The sequence below is a fragment of the Peromyscus californicus genome, unplaced genomic scaffold (genome assembly GCF_007827085.1).
Source record: "Peromyscus californicus insignis strain IS unplaced genomic scaffold, ASM782708v3 Scaffold_6__1_contigs__length_162567912, whole genome shotgun sequence".
Classification (NCBI taxonomy): Eukaryota; Metazoa; Chordata; class Mammalia; order Rodentia; family Cricetidae; genus Peromyscus; species Peromyscus californicus.
In genome coordinates this window covers 100,590,424-100,603,030 of record NW_026294584.1, presented here as the reverse complement: position 1 = coordinate 100,603,030, position 12,607 = coordinate 100,590,424, and the positions used below count along the sequence as shown (strand labels likewise).

Below are 12,607 nucleotides of genomic sequence, written 5' to 3'. Positions count from 1 at the left end.
GATTCTCCTTTAGTTCCATGAATTTGGAACACTTAATATGAGCCCTTGGTATCTTCAATGTTAAAGATGTTAATTTCAAATAGAAACTTTTAATATACTGAGTGGCTTACACAGAAATTAGAGTGTATTGTTATTAGGATCTATGATTCCTCACTGTTCATAAACTTCTCAACTATTACAGTTATTCTTCTGGGAGAACCAGTTTATTTAATGAAATTACTAGACCCCCATGGGTGGCAGTTAGCACCTTCTCCAAATCTCTGAACAGGACAGAGATAGATACCATCTAATATTGTGAGCTAAAGCATATGTGGCCATCCTCTGAGAAGCATGTCAAGATGGCAGCTTATCCTCTCCTTCCTTGGAAACAAGAAAATGAGTTAAGACTCTACTGAGGTGTTAATGTGGTGGGATCACTTTCTAGTTTCTTTCTCTAAACCACTGCTTCTAACAAAAGTGTGGGAATGTATTTTTAGAGTGTGTTAGACATGGTCTTCAGAACAACTCTTCTTCCAAGACAACTTCTAATGTGGAATGTTAATTCAAAATAGTTTATTTTGGTTCTGCTTCCGTGAAAGTTTGCTTATTGTGGGTTTGGGAAGACCATGACAACATAAAATAATTACATACCTGTGCATTTTCTCCATTTCTTCTGAATAATCGAAATATATGATAACTGAGTGAATGGTTTGTGTGTAGTAAGATTTTATGTTCGCGTTAAGGTGGTTCTAAAAGTTTTACTTATAATTTTAAGTCTTCAAAAGCTACATAGGTCCTTCTAGAGAAAAGTTTCTTTTATGTATTATCATCCATAAGTACATTTTTTAGAAACTTAAAAATAGGTCTTTTGCATCCAAAAAGGAGGTAAAATGGTTAAGTGGCATTATCCTCCATGACAATTCCAATTTTCTTTTTATGAAAGTCCACTTATACATATTAAATTTCCATGTATGGATCACTAGCTTTATTGTAGAACTGCACATTTTGTTTAGTTACCTATGTCATAAGTAGAGGGCCTAATAATAATTTGAGATATCTCAGATTTTGTTTGGCCTCTTCAGATCCAAACTTGAAACTGGAGTGAAAAAAAAATAGTTAATTTACACAAGTAAAAGGAAGATACCAACAATCCTAGTTTTGCTATTATTTCCTTTGAATTAAAAAGATGGAGGATCTCTTAGATCTTTCACCTTCTGATTTCTGTCAGAACATCTTGACCACTTTAATGCTGATTGGCTGGATTTCCCAGTGCTTAGTATTTGTGCATCAGGAAACCTTTACAGTTGGCATCAACAGGATTATTTACAATGATTGAATTCTCATCATAGTTTGATTTTTGTTTGTTTTTGTGTTCTTTTTGTTTGTTTTTAAGTACTTTTAGCCCTGACTTGAAAAACAGTCCTGTTGATGAAAGTGAGGTACAAACAGCAGCTGATAGTCCCTCTGTTAAACCTAGTGAGGTTGAAGAAGAAACTACTTGCAATATTGAAACAGAAACTTCAGTGCAGCAGGAAAAACTTGGTAAGGAAGAACCCAAACAAGCTTTATATGAGTCTGACTTTGCAATTGAAACACTAGAACTGGAAGCTCAAGGAGCAGAGGTCAGCATAGAAATTCCTCTTGTAGCATCCACTCCAGCCAATATTGAGTTATTCAGCGAAAATATAGAGGAATCTGCTTTAAATCAGCAGATGTACACCAGTGACTTTGTGAAGGAAGAGACAGAAGTTACAAAGGCTGAAACAGAATTATCAGTATCTGACAGTGTCTTCGTAGAAGAAAGGAACATCAAGGGAATTCTAGAAGATTCTCCATCTGAAGCAGACTTACTTTCTGGAATTGCACAGCCCATGGTAGAAACTATAGCTGAAGTGGACAAACATGAAACTGTTTCAGAAGTACTGCCATCTGCTTGTGTTGTGACCCAAGTGACAGAAAGTTACATTGAAGATGAGAATGTTGTGAGCAAAAAGGATACTTCTGAAAAAGGTAGCATGGATGACAAGGAGGAAAATGAATTTAATACTGAGGAAACCAGAATGGATTTACAAGTAAATACAGAGAAGGTTGAGAAGAATGAAGCTGACACATTTGTAGAAAAATTGGAGAAGATTATAGCAGCAATAAGAGAAAAGCCAGTAGAAAGTGCTGTAATAAAGGCAGACCCAGATACAGGAGTGGGTCAGAGCAGTAAGCCTGATGAAACTGGTAAAACTAGTGTGCTGACTGTATCGAATGTATGTAGTAGTAAAACAAGCATCAAGGCTGCTGTGGTGTCTTCCCCTAAAGCAAAAAGTACAACTTCAAAAACTGAAAGTCAGAAACATTTTCCAAAACCCGTGCTTAGAGATCAAATAAATGCTGAAAAGAAAGTTTCAGCCAAGGAATTTGGTCTGCTTAAAAATACCAGATCAGACTTGGCAGAAAGCAGCAGTAAATCCAAATCCACTCAGAGTGGTGTTAACAGAGGATGCAGTGGAAGGATCTCAGCCCTTCAGTTCAAGGATTCTAAACTGGATTACAAGGATATAACAAAACAGTCTCAGGAAACAGAGACTAAACCTCCCATCATGAAACGGGATGACAGCAACAATAAGGTGAGGAGAGTAGAAGAATGACTCAGTGTATCTTTGAAGTGCGTAGCTCTGCTGCTATAGCTGTGAAGTAGGAAGTATAGTTTTGGCTCATACTTTCATCTCTTCACTCTAGCCCCAAGCTCCTGTTTCCCTTTCTGAAACAATTCCATTGATTAAGCCAATAGACATTTGGAGTATTAAGCTCAAAGTTCCCATTTACTCACATACTTGGAAAGTATTACTTGTTCACAATGTAGCTGAATTAAAATTTGGTCAGAAGTATAACTGTGATTTAAGAAGAGTCTGTAATGGCTCCTAGGATGATGATTTGGCATTCTCTTTCCTCTGAAATTGAAACTTCCTTTATCAGTTCACTGATTGCCTAACTTAGACATTGTGGGCAAAGAGGAAGAAAGACCTTGGAAACTGAATTTAGCTATAACTTTCAGAGACTGTGCATATACCATTAAATGATTGTATACTTGTTAAGCATTTGCATAAGTGACCATATTTGGATATTTGCCGATTGTGTTTTCTCTTTTTTTAAGAACATTAATAATCTGGGTATAAACTCTGTTTTTCTGTATTTCTTAATATTTTAGGCGTTGGCTTTGCAGAACATTAAGAATTCTAAAAGTACTACTGGTAGAAGTTCCAAATCGAAAGAGGTAAAATGAGAACATCCACATTCTCTATATCCATCCTTCCATAGCAGTACCCACCTATCTTATACACTTAGAAGTTGAGAGAGTGAAAGATACAGGGCATAGGATAGGAGTGAAGTGCTTCGTGTTGTATCCTGCCACTAAGTTCTTTGGTGTTGTCACTGAGGTAGACTAAATAGTTTTATTGTTACATGTGCTAGCAGTGAGTCATTGGCAGCTTACTACATCCAGAAGCCTACTGGAAATTTTACTTGCTATTGTACCAGTTTTAAAATAATGTTTTCAAATACAATTGCATTAGCTATGAAATCTTAGTAATCTTTTCAGATAATTTTATCAATATAAACTTTAAACTTTCAAAGCACTGTATAAGTTAAAATACATATTAAATATAAATTGATTGATATAGTTAACTATTTACCTTTTATTTTTGTTTGAGGTGCTTCTAGAAGTCTAGTAAGTGAACACTTGCTAGATATTTAACATATGGAATAGTAGATTCTTTGAATTGTTTTGACAAGTGCTTTAAATGTAATTTTAAAGTGTAAATTATTTTTTAAAATTTGTATGCCATGTATGCCTATTCTCACATGTATGTGCTATTACATACATGGAAATTAGAGAACAATTTGCTTTATACCATTAGTTCTGGGTATCAAACTTAGGTTGTTGGGCTTGGTGGCAGGAACCTTTACTGAGTGAGCTATCTTGCTAGCCTCATGACTTTGGAACCCTTTAAAATATAACATTAATTTTATTTTAGTCTTAGGAAATGGCTTTACAGTGAAGTTCTCATGGATGATCTGCATATTAGTTTACTGTGACTAGTAGTAATAACTAGTCAGTTATAGTTCATAGTGGTCAGTCATTGTTCATAGTACTGATTCTTAACTTTCCAACAGGAACCATTATTTCCATTTAATTTGGATGAATTTGTTACTGTGGATGAAGTCATAGAAGAAGTAAATCCTTCTCAAGCCAAGCAGACTCCATTGAAAGGAAAAAGAAAAGAAGCTCTCAAAATTCCTCCTTCCCCCGAACTTAACTTAAAAAAGAAAAAGGGGGAAACTTCTGTCCCTCACAGTGTTGAGGGAGAATTGTCCTTTGTAACACTAGATGAAATTGGAGAAGAAGAAGATGCAGCTGCACAAGCTCTAGTCACTGTGGATGAAGTCATTGATGAAGAAGAGCTCAATATGGAAGAAATGGTAAAAAATTCTAACTCCCTTCTTACCTTAGATGAACTAATTGACCAAGATGATTGCATTTCCCACAGTGAACCTAAAGATGTTACTGTTCTGTCCATGGCCGAAGAGCAAGATCTTCAACAGGAACGTTTGGTAACTGTGGATGAAATTGGAGAAGTAGAAGAGTCAGCAGATATAACTTTTGCTACTTTGAATTCAAAAAGAGATGAAGGAACTACTGTAAGGGACACTATTGGGTTCATTTCTTCCCAGATGCCTGAAGACCCTTCTGCTTTAGTTACTGTAGATGAAATACAGGATGACAGAAGTGATTTTCATCTAGTGACTTTGGATGAAGTAACTGAAGAGGATGAAGATTCTCTGGCTGATTTTAAAAATCTTAAAGAAGAGCTTAATTTTGTTACTGTGGATGAAGTTGGAGATGAAGAGGATGGAGACAATGATTCAAAAGTTGAGTTAGCACAAGGCAAAATTGACCACCGTACAGACAAAAAAGGAAATAGAAAGAGGAGAGCTGTGGACCCAAAGAAGACAAAACTTGAATCTTTCTCCCAAGTAGGTCCAGGAAGTGAGACTGTTACACAAGATCTGAAAACCATGATTGAAAGACCTACGGCAGGTAGATACTTGAAAGTGTTCATTTTTCTGTTTCATGAAATTACATTTAAAACTGGTTTGAACGCAGTGACGCAGTAGGAGTAATATCATCCTCTTGATGTTCCGTAAGCCAGCAGTTAAAACCACTCAAGTTTTCCTCAGAAACAAGTACAGGTTGCACACATTTCTCTTAGTTTACAGAGTACAGGTTGTCCCAAGTTGTTACACCTCAAGAAAGGATGGCAAAACCAGGAAACAAACTGAAGCAGCCAATACAGAGCTACAGTGAAAACAGTGTGTATGTATGGGGAAACAAGCCTTTAAAGAGCAGAACAGTGACCACATCACTCTGCCTCCTACTTCTGGCTTAAACTTGGGTTTAGAACAAAACAAGCAGGAGAACAAATCATCGAGGTACTGTTCAACTTTAATTTTTTTTTTTTCTTTTTTTAAGTCAGGGTCTCACTGTGTGACCCTTTCTGGCCTGGAATTCCATATGTAGACTATGCAGCTTTGAGCTCACAGAGATCAGCTTATCTCTGCTTCCTGGGTTCTGGAATTAACGGTGTGAACAACCACACCTGGCAGATGTTGGTCTTTTGAGGTGAGGTCTGACTCTGTAGCCCCGTGTTGGCCTAGAACTCAAAATATAGCCTTGACCTTGGGATATTCCTGCCTCCCAAGTGCCAGGATTACAGGTGAGAGTCACCACATCTGGCATAGTGTAATATTTTGATGGTATGGTATAATAGAGCAGCTTACTTGCTTGCAGGACATGAGAGAGACAAATATAATTTCCGTTAAGCTGTGAACCCAGCTGACATACTATGTTATACAATAAAGTCACCTTGGTGAGAAGGAATTCAAACAGTAGTTTAGTTTATTTCCTTAGATGTTATAAATGAAATTATTCAATGTATTAGTGAATATCTACTTTGTAAAGGTTTTAAAAAAGAAAGTTGGGTGTGGTGGCGCACGCCTTTAATCCCAGCACTCAGGAAGCAGAGGCAGGCGAATCTCTGTGAGTTTGAGGCCAGCCTGGTCTATAAAGTGAGTTTCAGGACAGCCAGGGCTGTTACACAGAGAACCCCTGTCTTGAGGAAAAAAAAAAAAAAGAAACCAAAAAGAACAAAAAATTGAAATTTGAAAATTTTAATCAAACTAAGAATGAAATACTAGGAACATCTCACTGGGTTGACAACAATTCAGGGAAAAGTGTTTAGCCACCCTGTGAAAAAAACAGGAAGGAATGGTTGTTCAGAACAGAAAAACTGCTTTTTAAAATAGATTTCTAAGTGACTAAAGAGATGTTCAGCAGTTGGGAGCACTGGTTGCTCTTCCAGAGGACCTAGGTTCAATTCCTAGCACCCACATGACAACTCACAACTGTCTATAACTCCAGTTCCAGGGGACCTGAAACCTTCACACAGACATATACATGCAGGAAAACACCAGTACACATAAAATAGATTTCTATTTAGGAATAGGTTTCTTTACCAGGTGTGCTGGCACATGCCTGTAATCCAGCACTCAGCTTCAGCTACATAATCAAGTCCCTGTCTCAGAAATAAAACAAAAAGGCATTCTCCCCAAATTTCAGCAGTTTTTAGAACAAAAATTAGGATTACTAGATAGTTTAATATATTAAATTTAAAGCAATTTAAGTACTGTTAATGGAGCAATAAATTAGGCTTTCTTTTTAAAGCTAAAACACCAATGAAGAGAGTTAGAATTGGAAAAGCATCACCCTCACAAAAAGCTGTAATGGCAGAACCAGCAAAAGGCGAAGAAGCCTTCCAAATGAGTGAAGGAGGTAAAGGGGCCGTTTGGGTGGGGAGAAAACCACATAACATGAGATCATGTGGAGGTTTTACAAATAACCAGCCAAGAAACTAGAAAGGGAGCAGGCAGGCATGTAAGATTCTTGTAGATTTTTCTTCTTCATAATTTAGAGAGATTTTGGAACAATGACATAGGACCAAAAAATATTTATGGAAATTACTCACAAGAGGCTATTGTGACTATGTTGCAGCATCAGGGAACAATAATTTATTAACTATTTTTTATATTTGCTTCCAGGCATCCAATCAATAAATTAAACAGAATGTCTGAACAGCATTAGTAATATTTAAGTTGATACAAAAAAGGAACATGAACATTGTCACACAAGAGATAACTTGTCATTGTATCCAATATCCTCTCTGTTGTTGGCCATAAAATACTAACATATTTCCTGATTTCAAGGGCTTATTGATTAGGAAAGGTAAAAGAAATCATCATCTTCTAGTATGAAGATACCCCTTTGCTGTCTTCTTTGTAGCACTCTTTACCCTCTGTTCTAAGGGAAAGTTCTTTGAATCTGATTCCTCTATCTTCCTTGCTTGGTCTACAGTCTATTAGAAGCCTTTTTATTTTGTTTAGTAACCAATGGTGTTAGTGTTTTCTTTTCTATCACTTAGCCTATTACTTTTCTATTTATGCTTTCTTTTCTATTTACCAAAGAAAATGAAATTTCTATGATGATGGCCAACTTGAGTTTTACCTTATTTACTCCTTACACATAAAATACAACTCAATTTCTATCACTAGGGGTTGAAATTCAATGTTGTTAGCTTTGGAATACCCCTAGCAACAAAGTAGAGCATCTAGAAGAGCAGTTCTCAACAGTTTGTAGCAAAACTACAGTTATGAAGTAGCAACTAAATAATTTTATGGTTGGGGTCACCACAACATGAGGAACTGTATCAAAGGGTCACAGCATTCGGAAGGTTGAGAACCAATGATTGATCTAGAACCACATGTTTTTAAATCTGGTTTCCATCGAAATGGATGTATTTTGGCATTTTTATTACCTTTCTGAAGTTCTGATGAACTCCCTTCTGGTTGTTGTCAGACATCTTAATTTCGTCTTGAATTTTCTACATTATTTGTTACCATTTATTGTGTTCCATGACCAAATTGGTATCCCTTATTCTTTTCTATAGCAAATTTTTACTTTAAGCTATAGTTATATCACACCAGTGGCTCCTAATGTAAGTTCCTTTGTTTTTGTTTTGCTTTTGTCAAAAATTTTTTGGCATGTTAGGTCAACTTTGACACCAGCTTGCTTAGAATGGCCTCTTCTCAACTGAATAATACAGAAGGGATAATTTATCTATGGCTCATTTAATAACTGTATTTCCATTAGTGGATAATATGTTTTCTCAAAAGACCAGATAACTTCAGAAAGTCATTTGCCACTCAATTTTAAACTTAAATGATTTCTTTTAATCTACTCTTAATTATTTTATAGCTTTCATATAATGTAATGTAATTCATTATTAAGGCACATGTGCCTTTAGAGTGGAAGGAGCAGATAGATTTAAAAAGTTTATAAAAAGTAAAGTATATGAAGTAAAGAAAATAGGAAGAGACCAGAGGCAGAGAGAATGGGCTGTTTTGACCATCAAGTCAAGAAAAAGGATGTATACACCCTCAATAGACTTTTAAGAATTGGTATCCTAAAGAAAAGTTTCTGGGTGGGAAGGCTTTAAGGACATAGTTACTTTTTGCTGGTGCCCATTTTCACTAAATTCATACTTTCCTCAAACCAACACCTAGAGTATAGAAGTTAACTCTTGTCAGTAACCTACAGAACTTGGCTCCTTAAAAGGAGGACTGTGAGGGGATAAAGGAAGGGAGGAAGCGGGGAACAAGAGAAAATGAAGGGGGTTGGGAAAGGATCATGTTTTCTTCATGCTGAATTTAGATTTAAATATATATATAGCATGAAAGCAGAACTATTGGGTGAGAAGAAGAAGGGGGCAAATACAGTTGAAGTTCAATGATCTGCAGCTTACAAAGATGTTATCATGAAACTTGCTGTTTTCTAATGAACTAAAAATAGTAACCGTCTTTTGTCACCCTTAATTCTTTCTGGAGCAATATACCTATAAAATTTTACATTGGCTTTAGCCCTATTTCTCCTGAATCCATTGACTACATCTAAACATTTACCCATTTACTTCTTAGGTCAAGGAATCATTATTAACTAAGGTGTAGTTCCATGAGTTTTAAGTTAGTTTTGGAAATCAGAAAGTATCCAACATTACCTTCACAAAGTCTATAAATCTATTTTAAATAACTTCATGTTTTTCCTTGAACTTTTTAATGACTTTAGTTGAAGAAACTGAATTAAAAGAATCAGAACCTGATGAAAAACGCAAGAAGACTGAAGACTCTTCTGTAGGCAAATCAGTGACACCTGATGTGCCGGGAGGTAAAGTAAAAATGACATTTTTCTTCCTTATCCCTATGAAATAAAAAGTGAGCAAGTTAACCTTGCTTGGTGTTTCTGAATACAGGTTATCTAGGTTTTTTTTGGTTTTTTTTTTTTTTTTAACTTAGCATGGATATTTTTATTTCATTCTTGAAGGCTGGAATATGCCTGCCTTTTTCTTTCTTGTACTTTTGTTTGCTGCTGTGGTAAAAACTGAGTTATATTTCCCCAAGCAGAAATTTCAATTAGGCCAAACAAGCTGAAAAGCTTCCCTTGCAAACTTTGCTCATGACCACTGTTTTGAGTTGAGAGGCTTTTAGATGCTTAGCAGCCCATCATTCTGCTGTTTTCATCTTCTGCTTCAACAGGGTGTTTCTAAGATGTTTGTTTTGTCCTCTCTCAGATTCTTCAGCCTGCAGTACAGTAGCATTCTGGCTTCTCTGGAGGCTTTGGAATATTTGTTGCATATTGCTAAATAAAGATACATGTTTTGTACTGCTGGGGATATAGCCAAGTGGTAGAGTACCTGAGTAACATGTTTGAGGCCTTAGGTTCAATCTCCAGATTTGGGTAAAGTAATTTACACACTGTTGATGGATCATTCTCTTTCTCTTTCCTCCTGTCTTCTAGATTTGGACTTTCTTGTTCCAAAAGCTGGATTTTTCTGTCCAATTTGCTCCCTCTTCTACTCAGATGAAAAAGCAATGGCAAATCACTGCAAGAGCACACGCCATAAACAAAATACAGAGGTAACGCATAAAAATCTTGTGCTGTCACTATCTTTTGATTTAAAGTAAGAGTCTCCCCAACATGTGTATTTCTTTTCCTTTGTGAGAACTTGGGTATTTAGCCCAGTTCATTGCTCCTGAGTCCAAAACTCCTGTTTTTCTGTGTCACTGTATATTGCTATGGTCTCTAGTCCTACTCATTGTCCTGGAGCAATAGCATTCTCTAGAATAGACTTTGTAAGCAGTAGTATCTTGTGGACCTCCTTTAAAATAGAAGACTCTGCTTATCCTGATGTCTCATTGCAAATGCCTGTGCATGTTAGCAGATTAAAATTTCTGAATTTCTAGTCAGAAGAAAAATGTCAGTTTCTTAAACTGATTGAGTCACAGACCTTCCCTTTTTTTGTTATATATGTTTAAGGAGGTGCTGCTCTAGAGAGTTACTGTTAACCATGGGAATCAGTAGTTCTGACACCTGAATGTCTAAGGTTGTTTCATATATTCTGTGTATTGAACTTCTAAAAACCAAGCTAGTTAGTGGCAAACCTTGGGTTTCCACCCAGCTTTGTTTAATTCTAGGTCTAATCTCTCACACATTTTACCTTCTCTGTGTGCTTTTAACCTGTTACAGCCTACTTTTTTCCATTTAAAATCTTGCAACTGCGGCCAGATGTGGTGGCATACACCTTTAATCCCATCATTCTGGAGGCAAGAGGCAGGCGATCGCTTAAGTTTGAGGATGACCAAAGTTACAGAGTTCCAAGCTAGTCAAGGTTATATATTGAGACCTTGTCTTAAGAATATTTCACGTGGCACTTGGAATAATAGCCACACTGATGTGGCTCTGTGAGACTGCATGGCCTGCTTCTTTTCTGTATCTCTGAAATCTATCTTGTTACTCTTTTCTTCCTTGTACCTGAGAACTCAGCTGCCATTATGCCATTGCCTTAATTACTATTCCTGTGTCCCTCACAAACCTTTTATGTGGCCAGTTTTTCCTATCTTTTGGTCTCTACTCAAATATTAGCTGCTAAGAAAGGCCTTTGTTTAAGAAAGCAAACTTCAAAGCCAGTTGTGGTAGCACACGCCTTCAGTTTCAGCACTTGGGAAGCAGAGGCAGGCAGATCTGTGTGAGTTAGAAGACAGCCTGGTCTATGGAGTGAATTCAGGACAGCCAGGACTGCATAGAGAGAAACTTCCTCACAAAACCAAAAATAAAGAAAAGAAAGCATTGATATGATAGTATACATAAGTGACCCCAAAAATTCTACCAGGGAACTCCTACAGCTGATAAACTCCTTCAGTAAAGTGGCAGGATACAAGATCAACTCGAAAATAAAGCAAACTCTATCTTAAATCTACAAAAAGATGAGCCTTCCATAGTTTCTCTGTTACTGTTTTAATTTTGTGGTGCTAAGGATCAAACCCAAGAACAGGCACATGAGCATGCTTCTTTCTTCTTGTTATAATTTTGATTACTGTCACCTACAGTGATTTCAGTTTTTCTTTTCTTCAGTTCCTTTATTATAGTGTAAGCACTTTAAAAAATGCCTTTATTTGTCTTGTCCACTACTAAATCCCCAAGCCCCAAACATAATGCCTGGCATATCATCAAATGTCAGAAGGATGATTAGTGAAAGGAATCAATGTTAATTAAGTCTACTTTAAATTATAAATATAATGAGATACATTTAGGATTGCACACATAGCAAACAACATCTAACAAATGTTTCATGTTGAAAATTGCTTTTAACAGAAGTTCATGGCCAAGCAAAGAAAGGAAAAGGAGCAGAATGAAACTGAAGAAAGAAGCTCTAGGTGATGGGAAAAGGAGGAAAAAATTCACTAGAAATTCATTTAGGGTCCAGTTGATTTGTGTATTTCTGTTATCATTTAATTTGTAATTTCTGTTTCAGAAACATATTCATGTTGTACAAATTTCTGATTGCCCTTGGTGTAGAGAAACTGATGGGAAAAGTATGATGGGTTTGATTTTTATATCAAATCATCAGGCATGGAAAGATACCTTTTAGAAGTGTTAAAATAAATGTTCCTACTGTATATTTCAACACTGTTGTGTTTGTGTTGATTTGTAAAGACTTGCTTGCCTCTGATTATAGACAAAGCTCTTCTCTACAACCCTGTGATTTAGGATATTTGGCAGTTCTTTGTGTGTTACTGGAAGTAATAGCATGATGTGATACTTTGTCTCAGCCATCCATGTATACAGGTCAGATTCTTGTGTTCAGTTTTTCTGTATAATGAGATGACATCATGTTTAGCCAAGGTGAGTTCGAGTAAAATATTGCTTAATTGTTAAATATTAGGAAGATTTTTTTTTTCTGTTTGTAAAAAGCACCTGCCAAATCATGGAAATATTAGTTTAGGTATACAAAGCAGTTTTTACTTTTTATGAACTTTCAGAGATGTGTTTTAAGCCATCTGAATAATGTGTAAGACGTTGTAAAGGCACTAGAGAGAGAGAGAGTGTGAGTGTGTGTGTGTGTGTGTGTGTCTACGTCTAGGAATGGGATTCATGTCCTCAGGCTTTGACAGCAGGTACCTTTACCAAGTG

The 12,607-nt window shown here is 36.3% G+C and overlaps 1 protein-coding gene across 11 annotated transcripts in view; it reads left to right on the top strand.

The window, feature by feature from the left end:
- Znf638 (zinc finger protein 638) overlaps nucleotides 1-12,101 on the top strand; it is a 129,492-nt gene extending 117,391 nt beyond the window's left edge. For 7 of the 11 annotated variants that reach the window (XM_052721411.1, XM_052721414.1, XM_052721410.1 and 4 more), the window contains 7 exons: nucleotides 1,373-2,597; nucleotides 3,179-3,244; nucleotides 4,144-5,068; nucleotides 6,752-6,859; nucleotides 9,206-9,304; nucleotides 9,935-10,053; nucleotides 11,789-12,101. In XM_052721411.1, the coding sequence (XP_052577371.1) occupies nucleotides 1,373-2,597; nucleotides 3,179-3,244; nucleotides 4,144-5,068; nucleotides 6,752-6,859; nucleotides 9,206-9,304; nucleotides 9,935-10,053; nucleotides 11,789-11,854 (2,608 nt within the window). In that variant the 3' untranslated portion in view covers nucleotides 11,855-12,101. The remainder of the gene's footprint in view (nucleotides 1-1,372; nucleotides 2,598-3,178; nucleotides 3,245-4,143; nucleotides 5,069-6,751; nucleotides 6,860-9,205; nucleotides 9,305-9,934; nucleotides 10,054-11,788) is intronic. The other 4 variants (XM_052721415.1, XM_052721412.1, XM_052721419.1 and 1 more) reach the window with 3 other exon arrangements.
- The last annotated feature ends 506 nt before the right edge of the window (nucleotides 12,102-12,607 follow it).